The sequence below is a fragment of the Panicum virgatum genome, chromosome 1K (genome assembly GCF_016808335.1).
Source record: "Panicum virgatum strain AP13 chromosome 1K, P.virgatum_v5, whole genome shotgun sequence".
Taxonomy (NCBI): domain Eukaryota; kingdom Viridiplantae; phylum Streptophyta; class Magnoliopsida; order Poales; family Poaceae; genus Panicum; species Panicum virgatum.
The window spans coordinates 885466-902530 of record NC_053136.1 but is presented as its reverse complement, the minus strand read 5'-3'; the positions used below and the strand labels follow the sequence as shown (position 1 = coordinate 902530).

At 47.8% G+C, this 17065-nt stretch overlaps 2 protein-coding genes and 1 pseudogene across 6 annotated transcripts; 2 read left to right on the top strand and 1 right to left on the bottom strand.

Annotated features, from left to right (window-relative positions):
* The first annotated feature begins 2171 nt into the window (after positions 1-2171).
* LOC120683079 (zinc finger protein CONSTANS-LIKE 9-like) lies at positions 2172-3030 on the top strand. The gene is made up of 2 exons (XM_039965431.1): positions 2172-2502; positions 2591-3030. Exons 1-2 carry the CDS (start codon positions 2243-2245, stop codon positions 2754-2756), a joined length of 426 nt encoding a protein of 141 aa, XP_039821365.1. The 5' UTR covers positions 2172-2242; the 3' UTR covers positions 2757-3030.
* A 2216-nt stretch (positions 3031-5246) lies between these two features.
* On the top strand, positions 5247-6366 carry LOC120682265 (annotated as a pseudogene).
* Positions 6367-6959: 593 nt separating this feature from the next.
* On the bottom strand, positions 6960-12255 carry LOC120680346. Of its 5 annotated transcripts, none has more exons than XR_005677765.1 (11): positions 11708-12252; positions 11027-11236; positions 10480-10941; positions 10230-10340; positions 9963-10142; positions 9180-9461; positions 8474-8594; positions 8259-8384; positions 7782-8028; positions 7195-7492; positions 6960-7096 (listed from the first exon to the last, which is right to left on the bottom strand). XR_005677765.1 is itself a non-coding variant. In XM_039962767.1 (9 exons), exons 1-9 carry the CDS (start codon positions 12134-12136, stop codon positions 8024-8026), a joined length of 1926 nt encoding a protein of 641 aa, XP_039818701.1. In that variant the 5' UTR covers positions 12137-12252; the 3' UTR covers positions 7781-8023. The 5 variants fall into 5 exon arrangements, 1 of the variants encoding a protein (XP_039818701.1); XR_005677829.1 differs by having other exon boundaries at positions 7195-7486; XM_039962767.1 differs by lacking the exons at positions 6960-7096; positions 7195-7492 and having other exon boundaries at positions 7781-8028.
* Positions 12256-17065: the final 4810 nt, after the last annotated feature.

The following is a 17065-nucleotide window of genomic DNA, read 5'->3' as shown; positions in this document are numbered from 1 at the left end:
TAGTCCTTACTGATAGAAGCAAATTTCTTCAATTAACATGAATCGATTTTTGCTTCAGTAATTATTGGGAATCCTTTTTTGCTTCTCCTCCAGGAGCTATCGCCCATGTGCGTTGCTCTCCATCCGTGCTGGTCCCCGCGGCCGCACGCCGTGCTCCTCCATCCGTGTCGTCCTCGCCCCGCAGCTACGTGCCGGCCGCCGCCGCTCGCCGCGCGGCCACCTTAGCGCGCCCCGTGCCCCGAGCATCGCGCAGGCCGCGCCGCTCCCCGCGAGGCCGCGCCGTTGCTGCTCCCCGCGAGGCGCGCCGCCGCTGCGCTTGCTCACTCCCAATGCCGCGCACCACGCCGTGCCCCGGAGCCCGCAGCGAGTGCCGCAGAAGCTAGCACGAAACGGCTCGCGCTCGCCGCTCGCCGCGCTCCGCGCGTCTCGCGGCTCGCGCTCGCGGGTTCCTCGTGGGGACAGGGGTGGGAGCTGACCGGGTTTGGGCCGGAACAGGTGGGCGGATGGGAGTTGGGCCGGTGGATTTGGATGCTAGGTTGGCTGGGTGTAGAATAGCGCTACTGTGTATATATATATATGTATATGTATATATATAGAGAGAGACTCCGCCTCTGGCATGGATCCACTTCCGCCGCCCTTGTCGATTGGCCTTGGCCGCCACCAACCAGCAACCCCCTCGCTCGATCCATCGCCAGTGCTGCGACGACAGGCACCACCCACCCCAGCCTCGCCGCCGGCGGCGCGCCATGTACGTATACGTCTCCGGAGGAGGGCGCCGGCACCATGGGCGCCGACGTCCTCTGCGCCTGCTGCTCCACGCTGCGCGCGCTCCTCCACTGCGCCCAGCACGGCGCGCGCCTCTGCCTGCCCTGCGACGTCCGCGTGCACGCCGCCGCGCAGGACCACCGCCGCGCCCCGCTCTGCGACGGCTGCCACGCCGCGCCCGCCGCCGCGCGCTGCGCCCACCACCAGGCCTTGCTCTGCGCGCCGTGCGCGCGCCGTCGGCTGCGACGCGGACCGCCACGCCAGGCGCGCCGCGCGCGCCTACACGGGGATCCCGGACCCCGCGGAGCTCGCGCGCATCCTCTACTGTGAGTGTGACACCGCCGCCCCGCCGCCTTTGTCGCCGGCGCCGGCGGAGTGGGTCCCCGACCTAATCAACGTCGAACTGCTGCCGGACTTGCCGAGCAGCAGCAGCAGCTCTTGGCGCGATGGCAATATCACCAGGCCGGACACTAGTGATGAGGTATATAGACGATCTATCTATAGTTTTTGATCTAAAAAAACGTACTTCCTTTATTTCGATCAAAATGATCGAAGAAGGCAACGGTGAAATGAAAAAAATTCTGATTCATCTCTCTTTTTCTTGTTTTTTTGTCCTTCCCTCGCGGGTTGCATCTGCCGAATTCTAGGCAGCAGATAGACCCCGTGAACTTGTCTGCTTTCCATTTCTGTTTGATGCATAGTTACTACCAGGCAGTCTCATCGAAACCGGAGGGGCCTTTGATGCTCAGATGATCGGATCGTCATTACCAGCCTTACCGACCGGCGATGGCGATGAGCTCTTCATGCAACAAGACTGGCCCAACCTCGACGACGCAGCAGGACTCGACGATGATGACTTCAACTTCATTGTTCACGAACTCCAACTTGACAAACTCCTTCAATCTGATGGGTCGCAGAGAAGGACCTAATTTCGAGGTATACACTCAACGATCCCATGCATGTTCTGATTTCTGAATGATGTTCAAGTTCATCGCTATTGCAAGCATTACATTATTACAAGTTTCATCTAGATCGATGAGGTCTTGTTCAAGATCTATGTAGAATTTAAAGCTTCAATGATTAATTAACTTATAAGCTTACTTCAAGCTAGATCCATGGAGAATCTGATTTGGAGTTTGAATGGTAAATCAATAGAGAGTTGGTAAATGCAAAAATAACTCATATATGTAGCGCATATATAAAACGTTGCACGAGTAGTCAGTCCTTGACATTTGCTGGTACCATACTGATCATACATTTGTTCGGTACTGTCAGCCACAGGCGTCGCCATCGTTGGGTTATGATCACCCGTTAATCGCATCCTGTTCGGAACCCATTATTGCGTCGACTGATGCCGTTCTGGAATCTATGGCCGGTAACAATATTGCAGCTTATCATCAAGCATCAGCATCAGTTCAGTTCAGTGGCCACTGCAAACAACAGCAGCAATGTGGGCAGCACGTTCTACGGCACCGGCATGCCGATGCTGCCACGGGACGTGCTCCCGACTAGACACCTGAGCTTCGACTTCGAGGTGAAGCCGCCGGTCCCAGCGGTGGTAAGCAGCCCGTCGACGGGCGGCTACCACCAATATCAGGCGGAGGCGGCGGCCCTGCTAGTGGCGTCGTCGGCGCCGGAGAAACCACCATCAGGGCAGGACATGGAAGCAAGAACCAAGCAACTCGAGAAGAGGCAGGAGGCTAAGCAGAGGTACAAGGACAAGAAGAAGAACAGGAAGTATGCGTCCACTCAGTTCATCCATTGGTGGATTGCTGTTATTAGTACTACTCCTTCAATTGAGATCATTTTGCGATTGCATTTGCAGGTTTGGCAAGCAGATCATGTACGTCTCCCGGAAGGTGCGAGCAGACACACGAAACCGAGTCAAGGGCAGATTTGCAAAGGCGTGCAGCGGCAGTGGCCACAGCGGCGACGATCAGTCTACACAGCATTGCGATGAGAATGAGCAGCCTACAGATTCTTGCCTATAGGTATAGGATTAGAGGTTCTACTGGATAGATCAGTTCTTTGATTTTCTTTTTACACAAGTGAGTAGGTAGAATAAGTTAGATGAGTGTTCTTTTTCCCGCGGCACTTTGTTAGTTGTTTTCCAACCTACCCTTTGGGCACTTCTATTTGATTTCTAGGATCGTTACAGCAATGCCCGGCCCTGTGATGTAATAATAATTGTGTAAGGAACATGCCACCATTTGTGCCATTTCAAGTGATTTTGGTGATCGAATGACAACACAACACTTGGACTAATATGATTGTTAAGATGACATTCTCAGGCATTTAGGTCCAAGTGATGACAAAGAGAAAGAGAAGAAAGGCGTAGCAAGGCCCTAAGGGCCGCCCCTACGGGGGTTCCGCTGCCTAAGCAGGAGCAGGAGCACCGGAAGAACCGATGCCTAAGCATCGGTGCATCCGACGCTTGTCGGAAGAACCAGCACTAATGAAGTTTTGGTGCAGGAGGGAATCAAAGCCAAGTCAGCCTAGGCACCGGTTGAACCGACAGGTCAAAAAGGGGGCATCGGTTGCATTGGGCGTCCTATGTTCCAGAGACGATGTCAAGACCCCAGGAGAAGATTCTTCAGCACCGGTTGAACCGGTGAAGCATCGGTGCATACCATCGGTGTAATGACGTCAGCTGTCAGGAGAAGATTCTTAAGCACCGGATGAACCGGTGATGCATCGGAACAAAGTATCGGTTCAACCGGTGGTCACTGCATCAGCTGTCAGGATTTCAACGGCTACTTCGGTTTATGAGTGACCGGAAGAACCGACGCTACCCCTGCCAGAGGCATCGGTTTCTTCCGGTGATACGCAGATTTTCAGCTGACCGTTGGTGCAACGGCTACAAGACTTGGTGGCCTATATATACGCCTCACCCCGGCCATTTGAAGATTGCTGGAGTTGCTGGACATCCCACACACATCCAAGAACATCTCCAAGCCATACAAAAGCATCAAGATCATATCCTTAGCCCTTAGCACACTTTGAGAGTGTTGTGTAAAGGATTAGCTCTTAGTGAGTGAGATTGCAAGGCTTAGAGCATTTGTGCTGTGGTTCATTAGCGAACCAAAACAAAAGCTTGGTGCGCCGGCACCTTGGAGCGTGAAGCTCGCCGGCAACGTCCTCGACTCTCCGACTTGGTGTGGAGCGGCGACGACATCTTTGTGCGGGGGACGTGGAGACCCCCATCCTTTGTGGAGAAGCTCCTTAGTGGAACCCGGGGCTAAGGTGACCGTGATTGTGTTCACGGAAGAGACTTGGTGGCCGAGTAGCAATACTCTTAGTGAGTGCTACAACAACGTGAATGTGGGTGTGCCTTTGTGGCTAACCGAACCACGGGATAAACACCCGCGTCAAGAGTTTGCTATCTCCTATCCCGCTCTTTAAGCTTCCGCATTTCATACTAGCATTTTGTGTGCCTTTACTTTCATAGAATAGTTTCTTGATAGAAAAGACTATAGGTTGCTAAATTCTTTTGGGATAGGGTTTTCACACTAGAACAACCTAGTTGCACATCTAGATAGCATGTTTTAGTTTAAGTTTTGTGCAAACTAGTTGGAGCTATAGGTCTAAGTTTTTAGAGTGCGTAATTCACCCCCTCCCCCTCTTAGTCTAGAGCACCACATCCTTTCAAATTGAAACTAGCTGGATATAATATAGCTCTTTTTACCATTTGGCTTCCAACAGCTACAAGTACAGTGTAGTCTGAACCAGTCCAGTTTACTATTGCGACCGGGGATTTCAATTAAATTTTGGAAGTCACACGGATTGCATTCATGTTTGGTTTAGGCCGCGGTAGTCATGTCACACGAAGCAGCCTCGATCGACACGAACCACATAGATAGCACCAAGCATCACACACAATGCAATTTCATCAGAGAGAGAGATCCATCCTAGAGCTAGCAGGTCCAAAAGCATCCCATCCATTGGTACCTACCAACTCGATCAGTGGATAGATGAGGAGGGTGGCGGTGATTGCAGTGGCACTCCTCGTCATACATATGCTCCACCGCGGCGCAGCCTTGGGCCACCAACAAGACGACGACGACGATCCACCCACGCCAACGGCGACCGCTACCGGCCGGAGCACCATGCTGGTGTTCGGAGACTCGACGGTGGATCCAGGGAACAACAACCGGCTGCAGACGGCAGCCAAGGCCAACTTCCTTCCCTACGGCGTCAGCTTCTACGGAGGCATGCCCACAGGCCGCTTCAGCAATGGTCGCCTCGTCACTGACATCCTAGGTACCAGTGGTGGATCCAGGTCACAGCCATAGGGGGCTGAAGCCTTTTTCTTCCTCTTCTTCTTTTTCTCCCTTCACTTTCTCCTCCTCTAGCTCCCCTTGTTCCAATGGATCCGCCACTACTAGGTACGTATATATGTCTGAATGCATTGTATAGGTTTTTTTTTCTTTAAAAAGATCTTGAATCTTACGGTTCGGCGTATATTAATAAGAGAAGACACATTGCATAGGTCACTCGTACAGATCTGAGTGTTCATGTTTTGCCCACAAGGTGAGCAATCAGCAATGTGTAGCGAGCTGTTCACGGTTCTTGTGGCTTTATTTGCAGCGGAGAAGCTTGGCATAGGGGGGAGCATCCCAGGCTTCCTTGACCCCAAGTTGAAACCAGGGCAGCTCGTAACAGGTGTGAGCTTTGCATCAGCAGGCTCCGGATACGACGACGCCACTGCAAAGAGATCGGTAGGTAGATCAGCCTCTTCCAATCAAATTTTGGCTGTTGGACGTATGCATTTGATTTGATTTGGTACTAACTGGCTGTGTTTTCTTCTTTGACATGCATGGTAGAATGTACTTTCATTTTCCAATCAAATACAAGGCCTATTGCGTTACAAGAGAAAACTCAAAGTTGAGCGGGACCTAGACGAGCAGAGCAGCTTGTGAGGAAGGCTACCTTCTTCATAAGCGCAGGAACAACTGACCTGCTGTTTCACTATCTCCCCTCAAACCTGCCAGCACAAGATTGCCAGCAGCACTGCTACGAGGATCAACTGATAGCACGCGTTGCTAACTATACCCAGGTATGCGCCTACCAAACCTTGAGTCTGATAGATCTTGGAGGAAGCAGATAGATGAGAACAATTTTCCTTCAAAAAGATAGATGAGAACAACCCTTGCCATTTTTTCAGGAAATGAGAAAACTTGGAGGAAGGAGATTTATCTTTGTTGGACTGCCTCCAATTGGGTGCTTACCTATTGTCAGAACTTTGCTAGGCACAGGTCCAGATAAATGCCATGGAAACATGAATCTGCTAGCAGCTTCATTCAACGAGAAGCTACTCAAACTTGTGCAACTACTGAAGAATGAACCAGATACCAGAGCTGCCTTCATCGATATCTACACAATCATAACCAAAGCAACGACAGAACCCAACGACTTGGGTACGTTTCGCCATATAATTCAGAGATGTTCGTTCTTTAATTTTGGGAAGAACATTAAGAAGAGTACAAGGGGTACTGGGACGACTGACTTCATGAATCTTTGGCTCTACAGGGCTGACAGAGACAGAGATGCTGCTGTGGAACAGGGACAATTGAAGTAGGGCAAACATGCAGAGGCTGGAAACTTGTGCAGATCCCAGTGAATATTTGTACTGGGACGCCGTCCACCAGACAGATAGAATGAACCAAATTATCACAGATGATGCAATAATGAATTCGATTGGAGAAATCTATATCTAAAAGACGTTGTGAACTTAAATTCAGTAAACAAAAGATTGCATTTTCTTTAGTGGCAGGCCTGCCACCGCGCAGAGGGGTCTGCCCTGTACCGATATGTCATTCTGTCTACGCCAGCTTAGCCTGGTGGACAAGGAGTTCGACGTCACCGGAACCGGATTGACGGCAGCAGACCAATTTGCTGCTGGGCTTGGTGACTTGGAACGGCAGCGGGAAGGAGTGGAAGAGCAATCTGCAGTGCCAGCCAACATAGCCGAACAATCGAGCACCTTGCCGAGGAGACTGGAAGATGCATGGCAGAGGGGCAATCGGCAACATCACCTTCATTCAATCATAAGATGGGTTTTGTGCAATTTGTTTTTCTGAAAAAAAAACAAAAGGCGAGTTCATACCATTCCATGGATTGCCAGTAAGTTCATGAGACAACAGGATAAGACAAACTGAAATTGGGTGACAGGTTATGGAATGTGATAAAGCACCTTGCTAGCATTGGTCTTCATTTGGCCTCACCAAAGCGAAAAAAAAATGAATCTGGATATACAGGCATTAATAGTTGAACCAGGAGTCCGGAACAAACTTAGCTGGGCGACAGATTTTAAGCCTTGCCTCCAGAATGGCTAACATAGTGACATTATCCAATTCAAAGTATTAGACAAACAGATAAGTGGTGTTAAAACAAATGTTAAGAATACAGTCCATGGTTCTGTTCTAGTACCTGGATAGAGCGTTCCAGTTCACAACATAAATTTGCTTGCAGTTTTTTTTCCCCCAATGGCTCACAGATAGGCAGATAGGCAGCTAGTTGCTTGAAGCCCCACAACTCAACTGTCTTCTGACATAATCACCTACATAGGTGAATCATGAAGGGGCAGTGGCGATCTGGCCGGAGGAGGCTGGCACCTAGAGCCAGACAGCAAGAGATTCTAGGATTGAACTCCTTCCACTTGGCCTTTGGACCACATCTGGGCTAAGGCCATGACATGTACCAGCAAAAGTGATAATGCAGTCTTTTCCTTGTCAAAAACCAAAGAACAATTCAATACTCAGCAAAAAGGCATTACAAGACAGTAAAATAAGTGTGTTCTACTTCAACATGCACATGGAACCTTTACAAATGGCGTGACAGTTGATATGTTAAGGAAAGGTTACTTCCAAGTTCCAACTTCCATATGCAACTCAATCATAATCAATCATAAAACAAATATAAATCTCAGATGATAGGCTGCCATAATAGAAGGTACAGAACATCTTCGCATGCTACAAAGAGAAATCCCCCTTAGAACTTAAGCCAGACAAACATACCTGAAAACTAGCAATATTAGGCAGGGTTTCCTGAGTTGTATAATTTCGTTCCAAACAACCCTTCTGAAAATTAATAGGCACAAACTGCAGTTGATTTTTCTAGGATATAACCATCCAGATGTTGAACATCATCAGAAGCAGCACTATCCATGCTATTGATGCCCATGAAGCAGTCAGCCAACTCTCCAACCCAAGCTCCAATATTTGCATCAACCATTACATCATCAGAGCAACTAAATCTTTCATTCTGTTGATGACATACATTCATTAGGCACGTATTTGACCAAAAAAAGAAGCAAATCAGATTAAGACATGCTGCCATTCGCGTAAAACTGTAAATGCCTCGATATGAGAAAGTCAGCAACTACAAGCTTTTGCATAACTAGGTAGTAATGGTGATTAATATAAACCATATTTATTAGGAAAGAAACAACTTGATATGAAGCAAGCAGAGGAGGAAAAAAAGTGATATAGCACCTCTGCTACCATTGATCTTGAAAAGGCCTTGCCAAAGCAAAAAGGAATCTTGATTTACCGACATCAACAATTCAATTGGGACAGCCTTAGCTGGACGAGAAATTTTAAGCTTTGGTTCCAGAATACCTGAAAATATCCATTTTAAAGAATTAGATGCAATTAATAATCAGTGTTCGTACGTATAAGAACAAAGGCCCATTGTTACAGTAAAGTACCTGGAGAAAGTGTTCGCCCCTGATACAGAAGTGTAGCTAGTGGGTTTGTTGACCAATGGTTCACAGCTGGGCGGTTAGTTGGCTGAAATCCCACTACTTTACCTTCTTCTGACATGACCACCTACGAATAAGTGAATCAACTAGTGGGTTGCAACCTCAAGAGTTTTTTTTGGTACCATATAATTCAAAATGCAGATACAAAACTAGTACTGGATGCCTCGAGCATAGCTTAGAAGAAAATTCAGCACACCCCACATAAAGACTTGTTTCAAGAAAGACCAAATCAGTACAGTTCTATATTCTTACTCTACTATCTTAAAGTAAAGAAAAGAAAAAAAAAGTTCTGATGAAACCATAGTATAAAAAGTTCAAACAACTGATGTATACCAACAAAAATAGGGGAAATTTAGTCTCTTTCTTATGGGATGTGACCAGAGAACAGTACATGGTAAAAAGGTACTACTAAATGGCAACGAAAATTGTGTTCTAAATTAGCAGGTATTTCGTGAAATACCATGTGATAGCCAATATGTTTATGGAAAGGATTTGATACTTCCAAGTTCCCAACTATCCCAAGGAAAAGGCAATTCATTATAAACAGAGGGTGATCACAGAAAGAAATTTGAGTTAGCATATATACATTATCATGACAAAAAAAAGACATCTACTACAAAGATAACTCTGTTTTATAAGACATACAAGGTACCTGAAAACTAGCAATATTCTGCACGGTTTCCTGAATTCCATCATTTTGTTCCAAATGAGACACCTTAGTATTAATTGGCACCAATTGGGCTTGATTTTCCTGGCTAAAAGTGTAGGGATGCTGAACATTGTCAGAAGCAGCATTATCCTCGCTGTTGATTCCCTTGAAGCAATCAGGCAGTTCTCCAACCCAAGCTCCAATATGTGCATCAACCATTACATCACCAGGGCAGCCATATGAGTCTTTCATTTTCTTAATAAGAGGTGTGCAATAAGCTTGTATCTGAGAAGAGGAGTAAATCAGACAAAATATGAAGCACACATAATAAACTAATAGAATGGCTTAAAGAGTAATTATGCTATGATCCATTTATGCAGGTGGGCTCATTAATTTAGTATTTCAGTCTTACACACATTACAAATTTTCCTTGAACAGAACTTGGTTAATCTTTGAAAAAAGAAGAGACATCAAAGGATTGCATCCTGAAACTACAGAATTTGAAGTGGCAGCTATTAATTAGAACAGATGAAATGCAGCCTGTCAGAATATTTCTGAGTCATAACAGAGGGTGGCACAGTTAGTTTTTATTTGTCCATTGCTATAAGTACGTATAAGTGAAAATGAAACTAGCTAAAATGGCATGAGAACTATCCTTCAGGTAATTAGTTGAAATCGATGTTATGTTAAATGCCAATAGAGTATTGCAAAAAGGAAACCATCACTAAAAACTGAACATTAACCTCCCTTGGACAAACGACAGATTCACAAGGACTAGATAAGTACCTCGCTGCTATCAAGAGACTTGATATCAGAACAATAGCTTTGAGACGATGACACATTTGAACTTCCATTGAATAGCCTTTTGTCTCCAAGAGATCGAGGCCAGCATAACTGAGCAAAGATGGCGACAAAAAGAATAATACAGCTACCAGCCAATAAACTAAAAAGGCTGTTCAAATAGCCCTGTGTAAAACAAAATTTGTCAATGAGCAGAGTTTGATAATATATATTGAATGCGAGTAAACTTTGACCTAGATAGTATCATCATACATTGTTCTTTTTAATCTTTGATGGATCTGAATTCCAGTAAGGATGGAAAGTTTTGCCTGGTAATGTGAATTGATCTTCGAAGTACATGTCTATAACGCTCCCTAGTTCCACCTACAAGTGGTAGAAATGAACAGAAATAAGTTAGAAGACATTATGGACCAAGTTCAAATTTCACATTTGCTTGGTTCTGTTATTATTTCCAGAAAATGAATGTGTTCAATGAAGGAAAAGAGAGGGAATAATAGTGTACCAGTTGGGAGTGGGTCAAGAGAACTTCCCACCTATTACTTTCTGACTCATGACGGCCTTCAAGATAAGTATTCTCAAATGCTTTGGCTTTTATTTGCAGTTTATAGGTAGGAACGTACTCATTGGCCCAAAGGGCAAACTCATGACCCCCAATCTTCACCAAACTTTCATAATTTGGTGCTGGCCACCATCCATTCTTTATTTTGCGCGCATTCTGAGGAGACTTCATTAGATGAAAACTCTCCAGGCATCTCTTAGCACTTCTCACTATTTCTGCCTCAGAAATTTTGTGTATACAAACGGAGGAATCAATTGAGCAGTTGAGCTGCTGCTTGTGAAACAAACTGCCTGTGGCCCCGAGGTGATTCTTGCTGGCATCCTGGATGACGCAGGAGAAAATGGCTTCGGCAAGAGAAGCCAGAAGTTTTTCATCTGATGAAATGACGCTAAAGTCCATGGACACCTGTTGCACATTGACGAATCAGCATTCAGCAAGAAGTAAGCTGAGTGGAGAAGAACAAAACATCCCAAGCTTTGTGAATTTGCACCTTTCGTGGTTTGCCCAAGTCTTGGGAGTCTCTCTCTGAACCTGGGGAGAAGACCTCGAGCCGAAAGTTTGAAAGCCGCTGCATTACAACTTGCTTAAAGGCCATAGCCAACATAGTCTCTGAACCAGGTTCGTTTTCAGAGAAAAACTCGGACCCAAATTGTTTCTTTATCTTACTGGCCTTGTCTTTGACTTCCTTGGCTTGCAAAATCTACAAAATTGCCAAAACTTACTGATGGTCCAGCACAAGACAGGCAATGAAACAGAAATGCAAGGCTGCTGTAATTATTCGCATACACAAACAAGTAAACTGGTAGGTTCCTCCCTATGGTGGGTGCCATACAATGAAGAGTGGATATGGTCACTCGGTGGTGAAACCACAACCATCGAGGAAGGCGTGTGGTGAAAACTTTACTCATGCCTAACTGCCTGACCGATCAGCATTGGTGGCGGTGCATAAGAATCATGTTTGGCGCAAGTGGAGTCGATAGTGGAGATTCAGAAATTGGAATGAATGGTTGTCACAATTACTACTCATATGGCTAAACGAAATCCAAAGCAATCAATCAATCTGTAAAAAATGGGCACAAGCAAGATGATACTGTTGCCAGCAGCCCTGCACTCAAATAGGACCCCTCAAATAGCAGAGCAGCCCCTGACAAGTCATCACTACAGTACTCACCACTCGTGTGGACGACGATGCGGTCGTCCCTCCCCCATTGGGCCCGGGGAGGAACGCCTCAACGACCATGGCCTCGGCGCCGGCGGCGAGGTGCGCCTCCGCTGCGGCCGCTCCGTCGACGGCGGCCGCGGCGGCGACCGCCTGCTCCCGGCGCGCGGCGCCGGCGAGGTCGAGGCGCGCGAGGTGGCCCTCGTAGCAGCGCGCGATCGGGATGAGGGCGCCGCTGGCACCGGCGTCGCCCGGCTCCACGACGCGGGCGGCGGCGGCCCGTGGGGCGCGACGGGACCCCGCGGCGGAGGCCAGGCGCAGAGGCGCGCGGGTTGTTGGTCTGAGGGAGGGGGAGGGGAGGGCGAGGCATCGGTGGATGGGTGAGGTGAGGTGCGGCGAGGGAGGAGGGGCGCGGAGGAGGAGGAGAGATGGGGACGGCATTTTGGGCAGCCTGATGGTGCTCTACTCCTACTCCGGTGGTGTGGTTTGGTGGGTGGATGGATTTCGCCGGACCACCGGAGGCGACGACGACGATCCATCAATAATAGCCCAGGCCCAGGCCCAGCCCGAAAAGTGGACTGACTGGGCTATACCACTTATTACTCCTGGCTGTAGGGGGCGCTCCTATTTTTTTTTTTTTGAGATAGTACCACCTTCAATTAAGAAATATAGTTGGTACAAACTCCATCAGGAGGAGCAAGAAGCCAGACATGCCGTCCTACAGGTTCATAGACCGAACTTCTAGCTAGTCTATGAGCATCACCATTAGAACTCCGACTTTCGTGAACGAATTGAGCATCCACAAACCGAGCCGCCCCTGCCTTGATCTCCATAATGATATGGCCGTAAAGTCCCATACCGTGCCCATATATGTTCTTCACCACATTGACACAGTTCGTGGCAATTCTGATCTTCTGCAGGTCCAGATCGCTTGCGAGAGCAAGTCCCTCCCGGCAAGCCATTGCTTCCGCAACCTCCGGCGAGGTAATTCCCTCAACAACCAGAGCTGATGCGCCAAGAAACATCCATGTTTTATCTCTTGCCACCGCGGTCATGGCTGCAATATCTGAATTCTTGGATAGGGCTGCATCAACATTCACCTTCAACACTCCCTGAGGAGGTGGGATCCAGCGCGGCACCAGAGGCCTGATCCTCTCCCCTTCTCTCTGTTTTACCTCCGTAGGCGTAGTTGTTTCCAGGTCTGATAAGAACCGCTCAATAAAATTATGAGTAAATAACAGGCTTTGGAACATCTCCTCATGAATGACTTTCCTTCGAGCGTACCAAATCGCCCACATCGTGACTGTCAAACGCACAAGGTCTTCATGTCTTAAGTTTGCCACTGCCTCTTGTAGCCATCTCCTAGCATCTTCATGCTCTGTCTGACTTAGAAATTCCAGCACATGTTCACCTTGCAAAACCCAGACACACTTGGCCATGTTGCACTCCAGCAAGGAGTGGCGCCAGGAATCCGGCCTTCCACATATGGAGCAGTTGCTATGCTGCGCCATATTTCTATGATAACGGACATCACCGGTCGGGATCGATTGTTTTGCAAGTCTCCACAAAAAAGACTCGAACTTTGAAAGAAACTTTGACACTCCATAAATCTGTCCAATCCTTATGTTTTGCTCTCATATCTGACTGATCTGGGTTGTGATCAATCCAATCAGTCCTTTGCTCTCGGTTAGACACCAACATTCGGTACGCAGAACGAACTGAGAAAACTCCTCATTTCTCATAGTGCCAGGCCCAAAAATCCTCCTGTCTTTGAGTGGATAGGGGTATACTCCTGATTACCTCCCAGTCCATCGGTATGAAGTGGAATTTCAGCTTATCCAGATCCCAAGACAAACTCACCGGATCGATCAGCTCACTGACCACTACCGGCGGTGTACTGCTCAAGCAGCAGATTGGCCTCATGAGGCCATCTCTTGGTAACCAATTTGTTCTCCACACATCTGTGTCCTCACCCGTTCCAATTCTTTTGATTAGGCCCTGCTGTCGAACTCCCTTGCCGTCAATGATAGCTCTCCAAACTCTGGATGGAGATGGGCCAAGTTTTGCGTCAAAAAAGTCTGCATTAGGGAAGTAAACTGTCTTCAACACCCTCGCGCTGAGCGTGACTGGCTCCTGCAAAATGCGCCAGGCCTGTCTCGCAAGCAGTGCAAGGTTGAAAAGCTCAATATCTCTGAATCCCAATCCTCCCATATATTTTGGTTTTGTCATCTCCTCCCATTCTACCCAGCATGTCTTCCTCTTCCCCTCCTTACTCCCCCACCAGAAGCCTCGCATCAAACTATCGATATGCTGACACAGCCCTCTCGGCAATTTGAAGCAAGACATGGAGAAGGTTGGCACCGCTTGTGCCACAGCCTTGATGAGCACTTCCTTTCCACCAGCTGACAGTGTTTGCTCCATCCACCCATGGACTTTCTTCCAAACTCTATCTTTGAGATACTTGAAAGCTCCATTCGTAGCAGTACCAACATCCGTAGGCATTCCCAAGTACTTCTCACTTAGAGCTTCATTGTGCACATCCAGAGTCTCCATGATTTCTTCTCTGATGCCACCACTCACCCCCTTGGTGAAGTGTATAGAAGATTTATCCATGTTGATACTCTGACCCGAGGTCTGGCAGTATGTGTTCAACACATCCGTCACCGTCTCCGCACTCTCCCTGTTTGCCTTGAAGAACAGCAGGCTGTCATCCGCGAACAATAAGTGGCTAACCATCGGGGCCGAGGCAGCCACTTTAATCCCACTTAGACTCGATGACTGAATTTTGGATTTTAACAGGCACGAAAGGCCCTCCGCTGCTAATAAGAACAAGTAAGGCGAGATTGGGTCTCCCTGATGGATTCCCTTTCTCGGAACAAAACTATCCAGACGATCTCCATTGAATAAGACAGAAAAAAAACACCATAGTGACCAGTCTCGTAATCATCTCAACCCATATCCGGTGGAAACCCAGCTTAATCATTATAGCCTTTAAATAGCTCCATTCCACACGGTCATATGCTTTCCTCATGTCCAGCTTCAGCGCACAAAATCTGTTATCTCTTGCTCTCTTCTTCTCCATAAAATGCATGCACTCATAAGCTGTAATTATATTATCTGTGATAAGTCGGCCTGGAACAAAAGCCGACTATTCCTCAGAAATAATCTCCGGTAGAACAGACTTCATCCTATTCGCCATCACCTTTGAAGCTATCTTGTATATTACATTACATAGGCTAATAGGGCGAAACTGACCCAGTTCCTCCGGGCTCTCCACCTTTGGTATTAACACAATGCACGTGCAATTAATCAAAGATGGATCATCCTCACCTCGCAGGACGTGAAGTACCACTTCAGTAACCTCGTCACCACAGAGCTCCCAATGACACTGAAAGAAATGTGCCGGCAAACCGTCAGGCCCCAGCGCTTTAGTAGGAAACATATGAAACAACGCCTTTTTTATTTCATCTTTATCAAAAGGAGCCACCAAACTCTCATTCATAGCGCTGTCACCTTGGTTGGAACCGTATCAAGGACCAGGTTCATATTTACCGTCCCCTCTAACGTGTACAGCGTCCTGTAGAAATCCGTTGCCATAACTCCCATCTCCACTTGATTATCAGTGAACTGACCATTCTGATTTTTCAGCTTGGAGATGTAATTTTTTTTGCATCGCTGACTCGCCCTGAGATGAAAGAAGCGAGTATTCCTATCACCTTCCATCAGCCACGTGATTCTGGAGCGTTGCTTCTACATAATTTCTTCTCTGTGATTCAACTCCATAATTCGCTCCACCACTTTAATTTCCGCATGAGAAGGTCCCCCAGCCCGTGTGGTGTCTGATCTCATCCTTTCCAGTTCCTCATTCAAAGCTATAAGCTCACGGCGAACGTGGCCAAAAGAATGAGCTTCCCATTCGCTCAGACTACCCGCCAAGCGTGCCACTTTCTCGTTTAGCTCCTGCAGAGTATGTGCCTTCCCTCCTCCCTGCCACGTTTGAGCCAACATAGCAATAAAATCTTCATGAGATTCCCACATCACCTCGTACCTGAAAATCTTCTTCTTTTTCCTTCGCTGATCACTCTCATCCTGCTCCCATCGGAGCAGTATTGGGCCGTGGTCTGACGCTGCTCCAGTAAGATGTGAAACCCTTGCCTCAGAGAAGCGCGAGCACCAATCTGCCGTGGCCAGAGCTCGATCAAGTCGAACTCGGCAGTACGAGCCACCTGCAACTCTCTTTTCAAAAGTCCAGCTCCTTTCCTCATAACCGAGGTCTTGAAAACAACACACGTCCACCACCTCGCGGAAGCCCGCGATCTGTGCGTGGCTACGCTCTTGCACCCCCTGGTGCTCCTCCCTCAGCAACACTTCATTAAAATCACCCATGCACATTCATGGAAGATGTGATGAGGCTTTGATAAATTTCAGCATGTCCCACGTCTTATGGCGCTCGGCAGTTTGAGCATCACCATAAACACATGTCAATCTCCAAGGCTCCTTTCCATACTCTGTCACAATTGCATCGATATGATATTGCGAGTACGGTAAAATTTCCACTCTAGTTTTATTATTCCAAAAGATACTAAGGCCACCACTGCGACCTGCACTACTGACAGCAAAGGAATTATCATACTCTAAAGTACCTTTTAACAACTCCACCCGTGACTTGTGAATCTGAGTTTCTAAAACACATAGCACGGTCGGGGCATACTTCTTCGCAAGATTACGAAGCTCACCAACTGTCGCGGCATTGCCCAAGCCGCGACAGTTCCAGCTCAAGCAACTCATTGGTCCCGGTGGCACTCCGACACGGAGCCTGCCGATGAAGTAGGATAAGTGCCCTCTTTGATCTCCTTCTGCCTCTTCTTATCTGCCGCCATGATCCCACCCTTGTTCCTACTCCCGCAAATCAAGCCGATACTCCGCCAAGGCCGGGAAACTGAGTCAGATCAGTCCTTTGGTCAGCCCGAGCGGAGGACGACTCAACCGGACGCGAGGAAAAGGACTGGTGTCGGTGAAAAACCTTCGTCGGCACAAATCGCCGCCGAAGTCGCCAAGCCCTAGAAACCTAGGTCATCGCCGCCGCAGGCAACTGCATCTAGTTCCAAGCTTTAGCTGTCAGTCGCGGGGGCGCTCCTATCTATCTTCCGTGTGATAGAAAGTTTATGAATCACAGCCCATGGATGGGAGCCCAGCACGGCCCAACTGGATAGTAGTAGCAGGCTCCAGCAGCGCGTGGCAGACGAGCGCAGAGCACACTAGCGGGCAGCGGACACTAGCTTGATTTTCTAAATCATATTTCCATGTGTTTTTCTACTTCCGTTGCTGCAGTCTGCAGACCTGCAGTGCTAGATTCAACATTTTTACCAA